Source organism: Pithys albifrons, chromosome 6, assembly GCF_047495875.1.
Source record: "Pithys albifrons albifrons isolate INPA30051 chromosome 6, PitAlb_v1, whole genome shotgun sequence".
In the NCBI taxonomy this organism is placed as follows: Eukaryota; Metazoa; Chordata; class Aves; order Passeriformes; family Thamnophilidae; genus Pithys; species Pithys albifrons.
Window position 1 is genome coordinate 62,056,153 of NC_092463.1, and position 19,364 is coordinate 62,075,516.

The 19,364-nt window shown below is 50.1% G+C and overlaps 1 protein-coding gene across 2 annotated transcripts; it reads left to right on the forward strand.

The window, feature by feature from the left end:
- Nucleotides 1-132: 132 nt before the first annotated feature.
- MRPL21 (mitochondrial ribosomal protein L21) lies at nucleotides 133-14,256 on the forward strand. Of its 2 annotated transcripts, none has more exons than XM_071559210.1 (7): nucleotides 133-204; nucleotides 1,703-1,763; nucleotides 3,019-3,107; nucleotides 6,787-6,950; nucleotides 8,549-8,601; nucleotides 13,388-13,491; nucleotides 14,033-14,256. In XM_071559210.1, the coding sequence occupies exons 1-7, from the start codon at nucleotides 174-176 to the stop codon at nucleotides 14,095-14,097; spliced, it is 567 nt and encodes a 188-aa protein (XP_071415311.1). In that variant the 5' UTR covers nucleotides 133-173; the 3' UTR covers nucleotides 14,098-14,256. The 2 variants fall into 2 exon arrangements, with proteins under 2 accessions (XP_071415311.1, XP_071415310.1); XM_071559209.1 differs by lacking the exon at nucleotides 133-204 and adding an exon at nucleotides 289-595.
- Nucleotides 14,257-19,364: the final 5,108 nt, after the last annotated feature.

Here is a 19,364-nt window from a genome sequence, read left to right on the forward strand (position 1 = left end):
TGAGCCCGCCCACTGTCCTCTGTGCCCCGCCCACTGTCCTCTGTGCCCCGCCCACTGTCCTCAATAGCCCCGCCCCGTCATTACCGCACCGCTTTGATCCCGCCGTGGCCCCGCCCCTTCCCCCGCCGTGGCCCCGCCCCACGCGGTTCCGGGTCCGCCCCGGGGTCACCGCGATGGCCGCGGCGGGAGCGCGGAGGGCCGGGGGTGAGATGGGCTCGGGCGCAGGGAAGGAGGGAGGGAATGAGTGATCTGTGCCCCCTGCTGGGATGGGAGGAAGGGAGGGAGGAAGGGAGGGAGGAAAGGAGGAATCCAGCCCGCTGCTGGACCGGAAGGAAGGAAGGAAGGAATGAAGGACGGTGCTGGGATGAAAGGAAGGGCTCTGCTTTGCCTGGTGGTGGGGCAGAAGGACGGGAGGAAGGAGCTCTGCCTGCTGCTGGGAAGGAAGGAGGGAAGGAAGCAATGAAGGAAGAGGCTCTGCTGCTGGGATAGAGGGAAAGAAGAGAGGAAGGAGCTCTGCCTGCTGCTGGGATGGAGGGAAGGAATGAAGGAAGAGACTACTGCTTGGATGGAGGGAAGGGAGGAGAGAGTTCTGCATGTAGGTGGGAAGTGGGAGAGAACGGAAAGGAAGAAGCTCTTGACTGCTGTGGGATGAAAGGAAGGATGGAAAGAAGGAAGGAAGGAGCTCTGCCTGCTGCTAGGAGGGAAGGAAGGAGGGAGAGAAGGAAGGGAGGGAAGGAAGGATGGAAGGAAGGAGGGAGAGAGGGAAGGAAGGAAAGGAAGGAAAGAAGGAAGGAAGGAATGGAGGAAGGAAGGGGTTCTGCTTTAGGCATGGAGGGAATGAAGGAAGATGCTCTGCGGGCTGCTGGGAAGTGGGAGAGGAAAAAAAAAGGAGCTCTGCCTGCTGCTGGGATGGAAGGAATGAAGGACAGAAAGATGCTGTGGCTGCTGCTGAGATGGAGGGAATGAATAAAGGAAAGAAAGGAAGATGCTCTGCCTGCTGCTGGGATGGAGGGAAGGAAGGAATGCACTTTGCTTCCTGCTGGGATGGAAGGAATGAAAGGAAGGTGCTCTGCCTGCTGCTGGGATGGAGGGAAGGAAGGAATGAAAGGAAGGGGCTCTGCCTGTTGCTAGGAAGGAAGGAGGAAGTTCTTCCTGCTGCTGGGATGGAAGGAATGGAGGAAGGAAGGGCTGGTGAGGGTCTCCAATTCTGGCTCCTGGCCCCGGTGTGTCCCTGCCATCCATCTGGTGGATGAGCCCCAGAGCTCTCCCTGCTGCAGAAGTGGAAGGGGCCACTCAGGTCTTCCCCAGCATCAGCCTCAGGGCAGTCCAATGGCCAAGGGAATGTTATGGAAAAGGAGAATCAACTTGAGAGTTTTTCCCAGTCTGGTATAAACCCTTCAGCAAAATCCAGGAAATGGAATGGAGCAAAGACTCTTCAGCCTTCTCCTTCCTGGCTGGGCTGGGAAGGTTGTCAGGGATTGGAAGGGGCTGCCCAGGGAAGTGGTGGAGTCCCAGTTTCTGGAAGTGTCCAGGGAACGACTGGACATGGCACTCGGTGCTCTGGGCTGGGTGGCAAAGTGGGGATTGGTCACAGCTTGGACTTGATGGCTTGGGAGGTCTTTTCCAACCTGAATGATTCTGGAATTCTGCAAAAGCAGCTGCTTCCTGCTTTCATCCTTTTCCCTCTCTCCCTCCCTTTCAGCCTTCTTGCTTTCGGCAGCAGTTCGGCACCGGAGTTCCCAGAGCACGTCACTGCAGGAAGGGTAAGGTCACGTGTCACTTTGCCTTTTCCCACCTGGAATGCTGGCTGGCCTCAGGAGGGTGGGGAGGGCAGCTGGTTTTCCTCGGGAAAGGAGGCTTGTCTGTACCCTTGTGCACTCTGTCACTTCCCAGTGTTTTGAATTCTGCCTGGCTTCCATCACCCTTTCCGGAAGGATCCTTTCCTTTTTTTTATTTTGTTTTTGCTTCATCCCCGGAAGTGTCCAAAGCCAGATTGGACAGGTTTTGGAGCAACCTGATGTAGTGGAAGGTGTCCCTGCCCATGGCAGAGGGTAGAACTGGATGAGCTTTAAGGTCCCTCCCAACCCAAACCATCCTGACTGCCATACCTGGTGAATTCCAGACTTGCAGCACAGTCAGATGGGATTAAGGGCCCAAGTGCTGCAGGACACCAAGAACCTTCAGGCTGGGCTTTTCCCAGCACTTTGGGAGCTGCTTGTTGTGCCTTTATTCCATGCCCTGTGCTGGGATCTCCTGCAGGACTGAGCTGCTGCTGGCTGTGACCAGGAGGGGACAGTGCAGGAGCACAGAATTCCTGTGGCAGGGAATAGCAGGGTGTACTGTTCTCTCTGTGGGAGGTGGCATCTTCCCACTGATCCTCAAGGATCAAACATCCTTAGATCTCTGCCTCTGACATAGTACCCCAAATCCTTCCTAAACCCTGTGAGGCCTCAAGGCTTGTGGTCCTGTACTCCCAGGTACTGTGAATTCCTGTTAAATTAAAGCCCCTTGGGATGTTTTGCTGGACACTGGAGTAAACCAATTTAATGTAATTGATTTTGAGTCAATTTTGCCTTCTTTCACTAGATCTCATGTTTATTCCTGAATATTTATTCAATTTGTGCATCCTGTGTTATTTATTGTGCATCCTGTGTGTCTATAGAGAGTGTGGATCTTGCCATGCAGGAAAACCTGAACTGCCCACCCCTGATGGGGATGGTATTCACTTTTTATTTTAGGGTGGTATTTACTAAATGTTCAGATTTCACAAACCAAGACCTTTGTGTTCACCTCAGGGACTTTTCTAAGGCCAATCTCCCTCCTCTTGAAACCTCAGATTGGTTTTGTGGTATCACAGGTTCTTGCTTTATTGTTCACTATAATCTGATGCCTTTTGGTCAGGTATTTGTGAGTAAAATGCATTTGTACTCCCATGTCCTTTACCTCCTTTCCTCTCCCTGTTTTGCATCTCTTGGCAGTATCAGTTTGCTGCAGTGAATTTTACCTTCTCATTCACAGCCTTGTTGCCAAAACTTCCCTGTCTTCACCCCCATGGCCTGAAGTGCCAAAACTTCCAGATCCAGTGGAAGAAGCCAAGTATCATGCAGGTAAAAGTCTCAAGTCTATTCCTTCAGTGTTACCTCTGTGCCTGATTGAGTATAAATGTCTTCAGTTGGATGTACTTTGTGTTAATCACGTTTTTGTCTGATTTTTCACATATTTTAATGTGACTGGAATTTTGCTCCAGCTGCTGGTTTTGGAGATTTGGGTTCAGTATGACCTGCCCTTAGTTTATGATACTTGTAACATCCCTAGAAAAATCTTACCTGATGTGATGTCTGGCAGGAAACATTAAAGAATATCTATAAAAAAAATAAAGCATGAAACAAGCCTTTTGGAGAGGAGAAATCAGATATTTTCCATTTACTGGCTAAATCAAAGCTGGCAGGAGCAGTTGGATGGATGGTGGGCACAGGGAGAGCTGCTGTATTTTATTGCATAAAACAGAACATCCAGCCAGGAGGAGCAGTTGGATGGTGGGCATAGAACAGACCTGCAGAGGTGGGACATAAGGAAAGGAGCTCCACATCTCCTCCTGATCTGTTCTGATCCTGCTTTTTGTCTCCTTAGTGCTTGTGGGATTGCTCAAGTGACAGATGGGGATCTGTCCCTGTGTGTGATGTAACCCAGAAGTGAACCATAAAGGGCTCAGCTTGAGTCCCTGGAGCCCTGTGGGGAGCAGGGTCCCATCCTCATGGATGGCCCCACCCCTGATGGATTCCTTTGGGATCCCTCCTGCTGGTGATGAGCCTTGCATCGTTATCTCCTGGCTGGGCTTATCCAAAGGGAACAGCAGTGAGAGCATTTCAGTTCTGCCTTTTATTTCCTGCTGGCTGTGGAAACAGCCGTGGATGTTTTAGGAAGGGTCGCTCCGTGTGGTGCTGAGATCCAAGCCAGCAATCACTTGATGTTTCCTGGCACTGGAGGTGTTGGAAGAGTTATCAACAACTCTTTATCCCGGTGGGAGCTGCAGCAGCCACTGCCCTGCAAAATTAATTTGTGTTCTTGCCTCTACCTGTAACAGTTTGTATCCTCTGGCTTGAAACTTGGAGCCTTTCCGAGCATTCCTGTAAGAATTGGGTTGGGTTTGCCTGCCTGCTGGATTCCTCTCTGTCCCAAAGGGATGTTCTGTTTACATTCCAAGAAAAAAAAAAGACTCAGCCACTTTTTAGGACAATGAGGAAAGCCTGTTTTTCTGAGCAGCCCAAGAGGTTGGGAAGCTGCTGTTTGGCAGTGGGATGGTGTCACTGAGCAACACCTTTTGGTGTTCCCATAAAAATTGGTCTGGGAAGCTGATCACGGAGAATGAAGTTTGTCCATATGCAGGACCTGGTCTCTGTCCTGCTCCTGGCACCACTCAGTGTCCATGTGGGAAGAGATTTTTCTGGGAAAGAGGGAGGGACAGGTCACTCTAGTTCTTGCTTCAGGTACAAGTTCTCAGGCCAGGCTTTGTTCTGTGCTGGAGCCCTTTTTGCTGGTACTTTGCCAAGCCCTTCCCAACGTTCCCTTAGGCACTATTCAGAGTCCTGAGCTGTCTGCATATTGCTTGGAAGTGGAGAGAATCTGGAGGAAATCCTGCAAAGGCACGGAGCAGACTCTTTCCTGGAAGGCTTTATATCCCAGTACAGCACATTCTGGGATGCCTGAGGAACAGGCAGAGGGTCATCAGTGTAGAGTAGCTACACAGTGTATATACAAGATGTTTACTAATGTGTGGGTTTGCCAGCACTGAAAATACAAACGGGGATCAGTTTTAAGAAAGGGAAGCTCACAACTCTGGGAAATGACATTGCCAGTGACCCTTACTGAAAGATTCCTGGGAGATAATGTTTTGCAGAATAAAAACCCTATAATCCAGTGAGGTTATAGAGTGGTACGTTCATTCTGGGCCCAGAGGGCATGGGGATAACTCCTGGTTGAGCTAACAAAGGGTTTATATGCAAGTAAGTTATATATATTTATTTTTCTTTCATGCATAAACATTATTTTCTTAGAGAAGGCAAGGTTATTATAATGAGTCTCAAGAACTGATTTCCATTTTCTCCGCCTCATGTCACTCCTTCTTGCACCTGTGCTGTTCCTCCTGGTAATTCAGGGTGAGGGTCCTAGGTGGTCTTTGAGGATGAAGTAAGACATCTTACTCCTGTGAACTTTTTACCTTTTGCTCAAAACTGGTTCCAACCAGTCTTGTTGGCAACTTTAGTTGGTCTAATTGGACTTAGAAGCTGGTAGCCCATGGCTTGGACAAGTGTACCCTCTCCTGGACTAGGAGCTGGCTGGAGGGTCGGGCCCAGAGAGTGCTGGTGAATGGAGCTGCATCCAGCTGGTCACCAGTGGTGTTCCCCAGGGGTCTGTGTTGGGTCCAGTCCTGTTTAACATCTTGATTGATGATTTAGATGAGGGGATTGAGTCCATCATCAGCAAATTTGCTGCTGACACCAAGTTGGGAGGGAGTGTTGACCTGCTGGAAGGCAGGAGGGCTCTGCAGAGGGATCTGGAGAGACTGGAGGGATGGGCTGATTCCCATGGGATGGAGTTCAACAAGGCCAAGTGCAGGACCTGCCCTTTGGCCCCCCCAAGCCCTGCAGCGCTCCAGGCTGGGCACAGAGTGGCTGGAGAGCAGCCAGGCAGAGGGACCTGGGGGGACTGAGGGACAGGAAGCTCAACAGGAGCCAACAGTGTGCCCAGGTGGCCAAGAAGGCCAATGGGATCCTGGCCTGGATCCAAACTAGCGTGGCCAGCAGGCCCAGGGCAGTGACCCTTCCCCTGGACTCTGCCTTGGGGAGGCCACACCTTGAGTGTTGTGTTCAGTTCTGGGCCCCTCAGGTCAGGAAAGAGATTGAGGGGCTGGAGCGGGGCCAGAGAAGAGCAACGAGGCTGGAGAAGGGACTGGAGCACAAGTGCTGTGGGGAGAGGCTGAGGGAGCTGGGGGTGTTCAGCCTGGAGAAGAGGAGGCTCAGAGGTGACCTCAGCACTGTCTGGAACTGCCTGAAGGGAAGTTCTGGCCAGGTGGGGGTTGGTCTCTTCTCCCAGGCACTCAGCAATAGGACAAGGGGGCAATAGGACAAGGGGAAATTTAAGTTGGCTATCAGGAAAAAATTCTTTGCAGAGAGAGTGCTCAGGCATTGGAATGGGCTGCCCAGAGAGGGGGTGGATTCCCCATGCCTGGAGGTTTTTAACCTGAGCTTGGCCATGGCACTGAGTGCCATGATCTGGTAAAGGGACTGGAGTTGGACCAAGGGTTGGACTTGATGATCTCGGAGGTCTTTTCCAACCCAATCCATTCTATGATTATCTTGTTCTTTTGACATGTTTTCTGATTTATCATGGGTTATCCTGGCTGTTTTAATTGGCCTGGGCCCCTTGGTATTGCACCTTCAAGGACAGTGTGTGAGTTTTGCTACTTGTTACCCAGTGAACTTCATATTACTAAGCAAATTTCATGACAAGTATAAGAGCATAAGTAAAATAAGAAAATAAGTATTATCATTAGTCCTAGGTAAATAAGCATAAACAAAATAGGCATAAACAAAATGAGCATAAGTAGAATAAGCATAAGCAAAATAAGCATCATAAGCCCTAAGTAAAATAAACAAAGGCTCTCCCTTCCCCTCCTCCCGTCAATAAGAGTTCTGGGGGGAGAGCAGGGTGGCTGGGTTAGTTTTACCAGCCTCTCCCACCTCTCTGGGGGCCCTGCCCTGATCCCTCCCTGCTGTTTGCCAACAGAGGTGGTGCAGAAGGTGAATGGGATGATCTCCGCGGGGGAATATGGGCGGCTCTTCGCCGTCGTCCATTTCGCCAGCAAGCAGTGGAAAGTCACCAGTGAAGACCTGATCATGATGGACAACGTGCTGGAGGCTGAGTGTGGAGACCGAATCCGGCTGGAAAAGGTGATGATGCACCGGCACAGATTCCCTGCAAACGTTCCTGGAGGCAAAACCCGTCGTCAGCTTTAAACCCACGTTCCCTGTGGGATCTCCCGCCCTCACTCCAGCTCTTTGCTTTGTTCCAATTCCTTGGTCTTGTTCCAGTTTCAGTTAGTGATAATATTGTTGTGATTTCTGTTCAGCAGGGTTGGAGTTAGTCTTGCCAGACTCTGCAGGGAGACAGATTTTTGTTGTCCAAACTTCTTCCAAAAAAAGAAAATGACAGTTGTTGTTTCCAGAGACTGCAGCGAAAGCCTCTGTTTGCCTTGAGACTGCAATACCCCAAATCACAGAATCATTTAGGTTGGAAAAGATCTGTAAGATCATCAAGTCCAACCTCTAAATCCTTGCAGGGCTCCTGGAGGGATTGTCACTCCTCAGGGCTCTGCAAGATCCTTATCTTGCTGAACTGGGTGGAGGCAGAGGGATGGAACAATTGCCAAGATCCTCAGCCTTGGACAACCAGCAGGATCTTGCAGAGGCTCATTAATCCAAACTGGAAGGCAATACTGGGGAGTGGGATTCTGTTGGCTTCATCTCCCCATTGGTTATGGGAGCTAAGCAAGTGATAAGGGAGAGCTGGGAGGGTTTTGTGCTCATCCATTGCCTTGAAGTCCAGTTTGGAGGCAGCTTTTTAGGGCTGTCCTCAGCTGTGTCCCACATCCCTGTGTAGAGCAGAGAGGAGGGATTTGTGTGGTGTAGCCAGCTCGGAATGCAAAGGTCTGGATGGGAATGAAGGTGTAAACTTGCCTAACACCGGAACCCTCTGGGTTTTTTTCTGGCAATATCCATGTAAAGCAAGAAGTCAGAACTTCTTGTGACCATTTCTGTGTGGGTTTTAACTGCTGCCAGAGGATTTGGGGAGGAAAGAAGGCAGCCTGGGAGAAATGGCTCTGGATTTGTGGACACTTGAGGACGTGGTTTAGTGGGATTATGGTAGTGCTGGGTTGATGGTTGGACTCCATGACCTTAAAGGTCTCTGTCAGCCTCAATGATTCTGTGAAATGTTGCCTGTTCCCTCTGTATCTCCTCTTATCCTGCCTGTTCCTTTAGATGGTGGCTGAAAAGCCCCAAACAGCAAGTCCCTGGGCTGGTGAATCCTCCAGATGTTTGTTTCTTTATTCCCATCTTAAGGCTTCATGGAGGAGAATGAGGGATTTAGTTCTCCACTGGGATTTGTAGCAATTGCTCTAAAAATCCAGTGGTTTAGGAACTGCCATTTGTCCAGATCCTCCACAAGGTTATTCTTCTTCCCTGATTGCTTTCCATAATTTTTACAGCTCCTGGTGAGCCATGACAGAGAGGTTCAGTGTGTTCTGATCATGGAGAAAGATACTTTGCAGTATGTTTTAGTGGGATGAGCTCTCTAGAAGACTAATGGCTCTGTCTCTTGCCTGTTAACAGCTTTCCCACCACTCCTGTAGTTACTGTCAGGTTTGAAATGTGGGAAGGCCTTGCTTTTAAGCAGTTTGACTCCTTTATGGCTGTAGAATTTAGAAGGCCTTGTTTGCATTTCTGCTGGGACAATGAGCAGGGAATTATGGCTGATTTATTTTTCTCAGGTTTTGCTGGTTGGTGCTGACGATTTCACACTCATTGGAAGGCCATTGCTGGGGTAAGATGCTTCATAAAGGAATTATCTTACATTTTTATGTTTAATTGTAGCTTCAGGGCTCTGCAGTCTTTGAAATGGGGATTTATCAGCTCTTTCACCAGCCCATTTGAAAGAATCACCAATAAAGCAGCTCATCACCCTCTGCTGACTCTCACCCTGCCCAGTGCTGGCAGAGCAGCAGGTCCCAGTTCTGAGGTAACTGCAGGATATTCACCTCAGCTGGATCTTTTTCTCCTTGCACAAATTGGCAGGAAATGTTGCTGTTCAAGGTCTTCACTCCCTTACCCTAATTTTGGTGATAGTCATCTTGAAGTAACCCAGAAATCCTTTCCCATTCTTTAGTGCCTTAATCTGAGTTGGGTTTTTAACCTGTTTCCTTTTGCCTTTGCCCTACCCCAGCAGGCCTTAATCTTAAATTTAGTGTTGCTAATCTTTCCTTCCTCTTAGGCAAGTAATCCAGCAATCAGAGGACTTGGGAGACGTTTATCCCTTGGCACTGTCTCCTTCCCAGTGCTGTAGGATTTGCTGTACAGAATCCCTGGTTCCTCAGCCTTTTCCTTCCCAAAAGGAAGGGAGGTGTGGACAAGGTGTTACTACTCAGCAAAAGCAAAGTCATGACCTGTTGTTATCCCCAGGACAAGAGGTTTTAATGGGAAAACACACAGGATAAAGTGTGTTGCAGGTGCTCTGAGTACCTGGAATCCCTGTCTGTAGTTGATCCACACATTAGGCTTTGGCTTTCTCTGTCAAAGAATTGGTAAGGGGGAACTTGGGCACCTGGAAGTGATTTCTTGGTGGCTTTTAGGTTCAGGATAGAAACACCACCTGGTTTCAGGTGGTTTAATTGCTGAGTCTCTCTGTGGCACCAGAGGCTGGTGGTATTTAGGAGTTATTTGTACAGTTCAGTTGCAGTGGTGGTACCTGCCTTGGGTCCCTGTGTAGGACAGGATTTTAGGGGCTGCCAGACCTTTTAACAGTTCTGGAAGTGGTCCTGGGACAGCAATCTTTGGGATTCTATGAGGAACTGCCAGATATTGCTGTAGGGAGGGGCAATCTCATTTTTAGAACTAGAAATGGACTTTTATTTGAATTTCTGTGAGATGCCAAAGTCCACAGACCGGGCGTGCCACATCAGGCAGTTCAGGAGCACCATCCACCACCTGGTCCAGTGGCCCTGGTGTGGCTCTTTGCAGCTCCCTGTGTGCTGGGTTTGCTATGTGGACACCCAAGAGCTCCAGGACAGGAAGAAAAGCAGGTGTTGGTTCCTGCAGGTGGTCTCAGGGTGTGGAAAGTGTTGGCAGCTGCTTGAGGCAGCCAGAGCTGCACATCTGCCAGGGCTGGCCTGGACTCCAAGGCCTTTGGCTGAGGGATATCGATGGCAGGAGGAGGAGGAGGAGGCTGGTCAGGCAGAGTGAAGGTTGGGGGCAGATGCCATCGCTCTCTGAGCTGAAGGGCAACCACCTGAATCCCAGCTCTTTGCTATGGGCTGGGGAAGGGGAAAGGAGAAGGAAGAGAAGGGGAAGGAAAAGGGTGAGGGAGAAGAGGAAAGAAGAAGGGAGAAGGGAAAGGGGAGGGAGAAAGAAGGGTGAGGGAGAAAGAGAAGGGAAAAGGAGAAGGGAGAAAGGAAAGGGGAAGGGAGGAGGGAAAAAAGAAAGGAAAGGGGAAGGGAGGAGGGAAAGAAGAAAGGAAAGGGGAAGGGAGGAGGGAAAGAAGAAAGGAAAGGGGAAGGGAGGAGGGAAAGAAGGAAGGAAAGGGGAAGGGAGGAGGGAAAGAAGGAAGGAAAGGGGAAGGGAGGAGGGAAAGAAGGAAGGAAAGGGGAAGGGAGGAGGGAAAGAAGGAAGGAAAGGGGAAGGGAGGAGGGAAAGAAGGAAGGAAAGGGGAAGGGAGGAGGGAAAGAAGAAAGGAAAGGGGAAGGGAGGAGGGAAAGAAGAAAGAGGAAAGGAGGAGGGAAAGAGGAAAGGGGAAAGGAGGAGAGAAAGAAGAAAGGGGAAGGGAGGAGGGAAAGAAGAAAGGAAAGGGGAAGGGAGGAGGGAAAGAAGAAAGGAAAGGGGAAAGGAGGAGGGAAAGAAGAAAGGAAAGGGGAAAGGAGGAGGGAAAGAAGAAAGGAAAGGGGAAATGAGGAGGGAAAGAAGAAAGGAAAGGGGAAAGGAGGAGGGAAAGAAGAAAGGAAAGGGGGAAGGAGGAGGAAAAGCATATCACCAGCAGCATTCACTGCAGTTTTCCCACACAGTTCCCTAAACCACAGACACTTTGGAGAGGAGAGGAGGAGCTGGATGAGATCAAGGGTAGTTTTGTTTTTCTGTTTTATAAATAAACACCCCAGTGAGTGCTTACAGTGCCTGAGACACTTCACTCCATCAGCTCCCAAAGGTGTCCTGTTTGGGACAGCTGGCCATGGTTTGTTTCTCTGATACCTCCTGGGATGACACCCCTTTAAACCCTGAAAAAACAGCAGTGCCTCAGCCCATATCTGTGGTGGAGGCTATTCTGGGAGCTCCTGACTGGCTCCTGCTGTGGAATCCCTTGGGCTCCATGTTTGTCTGGGTCACTGGATGCCCTGCCTGGCACAAGGGCATGAGCCTGTGTTAGACCTGAGTGGAGGGAAAGGTGCCTTCCTGAGAAAGTTTGGCTTATTTCTAAACAAAATACAGCTGATGGGAGTTTTTACTCTAGATGAACCTGTTTCTCCTGCTCCCTGCCCATTTTTGCAGTGGAAGTGCCAAAGGCCTTGGAGCTGTTCTTGTCCCAGCCAGCCAGGCTGGGATTCAGTCCTGCAGGGAGCAAGCTTGGCAGCTGGAATTATGACCTCCAAGAATTATGACCCTGTGGGGTTGGAGCTTGCCTGGATCTTTTTCTCTGCCTCATGACAACACTTTTCAGCCCAACTCAGATACGTGAGATTTCAGTGTGGGTTTTTCTCACCTCTTGCAAAAATCCCATCCCTGTGCTTTGCCCTGAAACATTTTGCTACTGGAGGCAGCAGGCCCAGCTGTGTCAGGCTCTGGGAAATGTGTGACCCCCTTCTTATTTTTATGGACATTCCAGTCATACCTAAAACGTTTGATAGGGATTTTTTTTTCCTTGGGCTCTGTTTTGTTGAGAACTTTTTCTGTTCACGTGCTCTTCACCACCAAGCTGCTTTCTGCTGTGCTTCAGCCTCTCACCAGCAGTTCCTGGTGCTGTGTCCAACAGAAGAACTCAGCAGGGCCTTGAATCCAGGAAGTTTAGCTCCCAAATGATGGTGATAAACCATGTCTGGGGTGCAGTTTACTCTCTGGTTTCTCCCTCAGCATTGCAGGGCTTGTGTGTGGTTCAGTGGTGCTGAACCTGGATCACATCCTGGAGCTGGGATGTCAAGGTCACCCACTGGTCTGTTAAAATCTAGATTTTTATGTCTATTTTCTTCTGGGTTAGTCACTAACTGGAGATATATCAGTTTCCTCCTCCCTTTAGGATTCAGTCTCTGATTTAATCACCCCCCAAGGGTTTATTTTAAGAGAGATCGTGACTGTCTGAAGCCTTTGGCCTCCCAGTGACCTTGCTGGAACATTTTAGTCTGGATGGGCTTCCCCCTCTGCCCCCCTCAAGTACAGGCAGAGCAGTTTGTCAGCAAAATGGTCTTTAAATGTCTTCCTGTGGCAAAGTTAACGAGCTTTTAATGGAATTCTGCAGTGCTGTGCATGGAAGAGTGGCTGCTCCTCCTCCCCTGTGGCTCTGACTAAAAGCCCCTTGTCCAGAGCTCCACTCTGGCTCCTTTTTGGAGGTTCTCACCTTGTGCAGACAGGAAGGTGGTCCTGCCTCCACCACCTTTTTCCAGCTCTGGAGTTTTTCAGAGGGCAACTGGAGAGCCCAAAGCTCTTTTTTTTTTTTTTTGTGGGATTTCTCCTCTCTGAGCTCTGCAAACCCCTTGGGTGGGCAGGAGGTTGGTGATGTGTGTCCATAAGGTGACATGGAGGGGTGAGTTACTCTGGTTTTTGCCTATGAAGGCAGTAAAGGCTGTATCCCCTTCATCCTCAGGGAGGATGGATCTGGCTGGCTGGGAATTGCCATGTGTACAAATGAGATCCAGCAACAATTTGGGCCTTTGAGGGGTCTCTCCTGAGCTCCCCCTGAGCAGTACCTGGAATTCTCAGTGAGTCCTCATCTGCTCTTCTAAATTGGGGTAAACAAATAGGACAGACCAGGAGTGGGAGGCACAAGAGGTGTGTGGGAGGAGAAAGGAACTGCTCCAGCAGCCCTTGCCTGGTTTCCTGCCAGAAACTGTGGGATGAATCCCACTGAGGCACTGAGCCTTTGGCAGGACTTCCTCAGGTGAGCAAGGTGAGACTTTCTTCCAGCTGTGTGTGATGCTTTAGAGAAGGAGGAAGGATTTCTGTGGTCATCAGGAGAGGAGGAATGATGTTTTTGTTGTCCAGGAGAAGGGGCAAAGCAGGACACATGAGATCACCTGAAAGTGCTGGGGGGATTTATCTTGTTGCAATCCCACAAGTTCCTGCAGGTTCCTCTCACTCCTGCCCACTCAGATGGAATGATCTCATCCCCCACCTGACAAGGAAGTTCTGCCCTGTGTACTGTCACATTACCTGAGCCAGGTACAGCACCTGGAGGCTTTTGGCTTTGCCTGGGAAGGTTGCCCTCCTCCCATGGTGACTGTAATTCCTCTGGATCTGTGGAGGCAGGATCTGTTATCCCTGTGTCTCTGTTCCCAGAAACCTGCCCCGTGATAGGAGGAGAATATAAATAACAAACAAACAAAAAAAAGATGCTTTTAACACTCATTTTTAAGGAAAGACCTGGTCCGTGTGGAGGCCACAGTGATTGAGAAGACAGAATCGTGGCCCAAAATCAACATGCGCTTCTGGAAGAGGCACAACTACCAGAGGAAGAAAAGTAAGAGGGAAAGAACCCATTTCCTGCCCTGCTGGATGTGGGAGGGGGTGTATTGTGGCACAAGGGTCTGAAGAAGGTCATTCTCCATGTCCTCAGAGCCCAGCCCACTGCCCCAGGTGTGCCCACAGAGCACCAGGATTTAATATTCCCTCAGTCCAGCACCTTGTGTTCCCCGACCATGCTGGCAATAAACTTCCAGGGCAGGAAAGCAATCCTGTTCTCTTCCCTAAGCTTTAAATGTTGGATGTGTGATCACAGGTACCAGCGAGCCTGAACAAGGTCCTGTAGCAGGATTTGTTTGCCAAATGACTCTCCCTTCTCTGAGAGAGGGAAAAATTAGGGCTGGTTTTGTATGGAATGGATGGTAAAGCCTTGACCAGGCTGCCCCAGTCCCACAGGAGCTCTGGGACCTCCTGGCCATGCCAACCCCATGGAATTCAGCTGTCTGCCAGCACAGCCCTCCAGGAGACCTGGGAGCAGGTGGGCACCAGGTTTGTGCTGTCACCTGATCCTTTTTTTGCCTTTTTTCCTTCTTTTTCAGTCATTATGAACCCCCAGACCGTCCTCCGGATCAACACCATCGAAATCTACCCGTGTTTGTCCTGATGGATGGGGTGTGTGTGGCTGGGAATCATTATTGCTCCAAGCAATCGTGGAAATAAAACTGCCTCAGCATTGGAGAGTTCTGGATGTGCTGCTGTAGTTGGAAATGGAAACCTATATGTCCTTTTTTTAAAGAATAATGAAATACTTTTTAAACTGTCATTTCAGCCTTGATGGTGTTTATTTGCCAGGAGTTTTAAACCTCTGGGATCCATGGCTGGCTGTCCAGCCTTTTCATCCCTGATGGATCCTTTTGCCTCCACACCTCTCCAAGAGCTTCAGAAATTCAAAAAGCTCTGGTCATGTAATCCCTGGCATTGTGTGGCTTCAGGGAACCTCTGGGGTACAGTGTGGCCCACAGCTCCTGGGACTGAAGAGAGCATTGAAACAAGGGGACTGCAGGGTCCCAGATCTACTCCCAGATCGTGCCAAGTGGTGAAAAATCCTTCTGAAGGATTAGCAGTTGGAAATGGAGCTGGAGAGTTGCTCTCAAAGGTGAGCAGCACTACATTGTCTGTGTGTATAACACTCAAAATAAGACAGCAGTGGCTGAGGAGGGTTTTTGTGCCTATTTCAGAGTTGGGGTTTGACCTACTGAGTGTATTCCATGTCTAGATCCCAGTATTTTTCTTGCCTGCACTTTGAGTACTGCCCTTCCCTGAGCAGCATCTGGGAGGCTCAGGTGTATCCAGGTGTATCCAGCCAAGGTCTGTAGGTGTTTCTGGGCTGAATATCAACCAGGAGGAGTTTCTGAAGCTCTCAGCAGGCTCTTGGGGTAGTTATGGGATTCCCTACAGCCACCACGGGAAGGGATAACGGGCCCTGCTCACCTTGTCACTTCCCTAGGGAATATCTTGCTTCAAACTGGTAGGAAATCCATCCTAGAGTGGCTGGAGAGCAGCCAGGGGGAAAGGGACCTGGGGGGACTGAGGGACAGGAAGCTCAACAGGAGCCAACAGTGTGCCCAGGTGGCCAAGAAGGCCAATGGGATCCTGGCCTGGATCCAAACTAGCGTGGCCAGCAGGCCCAGGGCAGTGACCCTTCCCCTGGACTCTGCCTTGGGGAGGCCACACCTTGAGTGTTGTGTTCAGTTCTGGGCCCCTCAGGTCAGGAAAGAGATTGAGGGGCTGGAGCGGGGCCAGAGAAGAGCAACGAGGCTGGAGAAGGGACTGGAGCACAAGTGCTGTGGGGAGAGGCTGAGGGAGCTGGGGGTGTTTAGCCTGGAGAAGAGGAGGCTCAGAGGTGACCTCAGCACTGTCTGGAACTGCCTGAAGGGAAGTTCTGGCCAGGTGGGGGTTGGTCTCTTCTCCCAGGCACTCAGCAATAGGACAAGGGGGGTCAAGCTCTGCCAGGGGAAATTGAAGTTGGAGATCAGAAGGAAATTCTTTGCAGAGAGAGTGCTCAGGGATTGGAATGGGCTGCCCAGAGAGGGGGTGGATTTCCCATCCCTGGAGGTTTTTAACCTGAGCTTGGCCGTGGCACTGAGTGCCATGATCTGGTCAAGGGACTGGAGCTGGACCAAGGGTTGGACTTGATGATCTCGGAGGGCTTTTCCAACCCAATCCATTCCATGATTCTATGATTCTACGGTGTCACTGTGGCTCCTGCTGGGACTGAGGTTGCCACAACCCTGTGCTGAAGGAAATAGAAATTTTGATCCATCTTAGCCTTTTTCTGGCTGTCCAATCTCACAATTCCTTTGGGAGATCACATGAGGTGCCAGGTTGGTGGCTCTGGCTGCATCTCACGTGTCTGGCTTGAGCTGGAGAAGGACCCAGGTGGGCTGGGGTTAAGCTGGATCTGCAGAGACTGTCTCATCCCTTCCCATTTCGGATCCTCTGGCACAGACAGCCCTTGGGAATGCTGTTCCTTCCCTGCTGCTGAGGTTGGACACCCAGGTTTAAACAGCTGATGGATGGCTTGGATCGTCACATCCTTGTTCCTGAGCTCTTAAAAATGGAAGGGGTGGGGGGACCCCTCTAAAATTCATCTCCCACCTCTTCCCCTTCTCCCACAAGGCATTCCAGCTCCATGCTGGCCCCACAGATCCCAGCAGCAGGCAGAGGGTGTTGTGGGCTGGCACAAGGTGCGTTCCTCTGGATACAGGCTGTTCCCAGGGCACAGCGGAAGCAGCGTTGCCAGCTGAAGGAATTGGACTGGAAACCTGCAGTCCCTCTGTGTTTAGGTGCTGGGGCTAAGAAACAGCATGTCTTGGCTTTAAGGGGATGTAGCAGGAATGTTCTGTCCTTCCCAGATAGGAAGAAACACTTGGAAATAACAACAGATTCAGGGCTTGGAAATACAGAGGGAAGAGGGCTTGTGTGGAGTCAAAAGAAAAGCAAATGGCTTAAGTTCTGTAAAGATGATCCCCCCACAAGTCTTTGGGAATGTCTTTCTGATCCAAGTGAGATGCTACACAAAATTAGGGTGGTTTCACAGTATTTTGGGGAGAAAAAGGCAGGAAGGGAAAATCAACTGCTATCAGGAAGTTTTTTGATTGAAAAACGTGTAATACAAAATAAGAGCAAAATATTCAGGTTTCATTGGAATTATTCAGACTGAGGGAAAAGGGGATTGCTTTAACCTTTGCTTCAGGGGAATTTAAAAAGAAAGCTTTTTGCCATTCCAGGTGGAAGCAGGAATCCCCAGTTTTCCCTGGAGAAGTCACAGGTCTCCATGAGGCTTCATGTGTTGCAGAATGATCTTTGTGACCCTCTTCCCAGTGCTAAATAGCACTTAAATAGAACAGGAATTTCTCACCAAAGCAGGTTTGCACTGATTCATGGTGGAAATTTTTCTGTTAAGAAAAAGCATCATGTCAGATCCAGATGGAATTTGAGATGCTTTGCCCAGAGTTAGATCCACATGGGTCAGACAAGAACCAGGCCTGGGCTCTGGCCACCCCTGTGGCATCTGTCCCCCCTGGAAGGAGGCTGGAGAGCCAGAGCAGAGGGCATCTACTGGGAATCTGAGCAAATTCCAACGCTGATCCCTGCTCAGTGGCCACAAAGCCACTGCCTGTGCTGCTCCTCTCGTGCTTTCCAAGAATGCCAGCAGAGTTCCACAGCAGCAGGACAACTGGCTGTGCAGCCCTGACATTTCCCATAATAACGAAGCGTTGTTTTCTTGCCAGCTGCAAGGTTTGCTTGGGAATAGCTGTTGGGAATTACTCGGGAGTTGCAGCTCTGCCAGCTCTGCTTTGGCCCATGCTGCTCTGGCATCCCTGTTTCAGACAGGAATACCTGGGTGCAACCACATGGATCCCTGGCCCTGCTGCTCCCTGAATCCCAAGTGTGCCCCCAGAGCCCCCGCTGCCCTCCCCTCTCTGAAGGAGCCAAGGGAGGGGTTTGAATCCCTAATTTCCTGTGTGCCATGGAGGGATGGCTGAGCCCAGCTCTGACCCCTCCTCTTCTGCCCTTTCACAAGTGGCCCATGGCACTGAATTCCTCTGTGGCTGCAGGTTTTTTCCTCCCTCTCAGGTCCAGCTGCTTCAGGGTGAGGTTTCCATAATTTCCAAGGCTGATGCTGTTCCAAACCTCTCCAATGCTTTGGATGTTGCACCTTCGAGGGGCTTGGACTTGGGTTTCACATCCTTGCAATAAAATCATCATGACAGGAGGGAAAACCGCCCATCCTGGTCATCCCACAGTATCACTCTGCAGCATTTCTGAAGGTTTCCACTCTCTTCATGATGGGGCTCCTCTCCTTTCCTTCAGCACTTTGCTCTGTGTTCTAAAACCAGCTTTCCAAGAACAGCCATTCCCGTGGTGAGGAGCTGTTATTTGTGGAGCTCGATGGAGCATGATGGATGTGGTTTGTGGCAGTGCCCTCCTTCCCAACAGCCAGCTCCTGTGGAAAAACAAAGTGCAGGACACTCTCTTGGGGACCCACAGGGCAGCAAAGGGATTCAGCAGCTCCGTTGGGATACGTGGGTCACGCGCTCTGCCAGCCCATGAGCTGCCGGTGTTTATCCAGTGGCAAAGCAGCTTGGAAAGCTCTCGGGACATGTTGTTCAGGCCTTGGGGTGGGAGGGAAATGCTGTTAATTCGCCCCTTCCATGTGTTTTTTTTAACCTGACAGCTTTGTGAAGGCATCTTTGAACTCTGATGTGGAGCCAGTTTTATTTTCTCAGCATGATCTGGACACGCTTTGGAATCCACTTCAGGAACAGACAGAATGGGACACCAGGAAACCGTGTTGGTTGGATTTCTCTTGTGCTAGAGCTGTTATTATATCCTGTGGCCTGAAAACCAGCTTTTTATTAAGAAAATAAAGGGAATGCTTCCCCAGTAGGTCCAGACTGATGCAAATCCTGCATGGAGAAGTCTGGCCATGGCCAGAACGCCTGAGCAGTGCTGGGGCTTTGGGGCCTTTCATCTGTTTTCTCTCCCTATTTATAGCACATGACAAAGCAACTGGGATCTGTGTCCCTGCTCCTGTGCCTGCTCCTGAATGTGGATGGAGCAGGGTCAGGGATTGGTGTTGGAAGGAATGGAGCAACTCCATGAAGGGGATGAGGAAGGTGAGGGCCTGAAGGCTGGGAGGACCCTTAGGGGTGCTGGGTTTGCTGTAGCAACCCAAAATATGTTTATTGACAGGGCAATGGCTTTGGTTATATCCTTGGAGAGCATTCCCTGATGGCTCCATGTGGCATTAACTCTCCTGCAGTGGAGCCGCCCACGGGAATGTCTGTGCAGTAATTAGTGAGTGACAAATGTGACAGATGAGCTGGAAACAGGTTTGAGCCCTTCAAGTGGATGTTCAGGAGAGGAGCTATAACCCTTGGGGTATACTTTGAGATACCTTGGTCATTTTGGAACTGGAATTGGCTCCTGCATGGACCTTCTTGCATCCTGCACCTTTAGATCATCTATTGGAGAGAAAAGGGACTGCTGTTATTTTATTTTCTGTTCCTAAATAAAAACACACCACTGCTCTCTTTCAGAAGCAGCAAAGCTCAATTTTTTTGGCAGCTGTCAAATAGCTGATGATCCAGTGGGGAAGTGGTTTGGATCATGGAATGGGATCCCCCTGATTTGAGATTGCAGCCTGAGGAGATTCGGTTCTTTTAGTCCAGCTTTTCATTTCAGCTGATTTTTGTTTGCAGGGCCATGATTTATGGGAGCCCCTGGCCCCTTTCCCGGAGCAGACTCTGTGCCTTTCAAAACTGGCAAGTATGGAATGGGCTGAGCACAAATATTTCAGCAGAAAACAATATCCCCTGCACCTCTCCCACCTGGCTCTGCCACAGGTGGCTTACTCAGTGATGG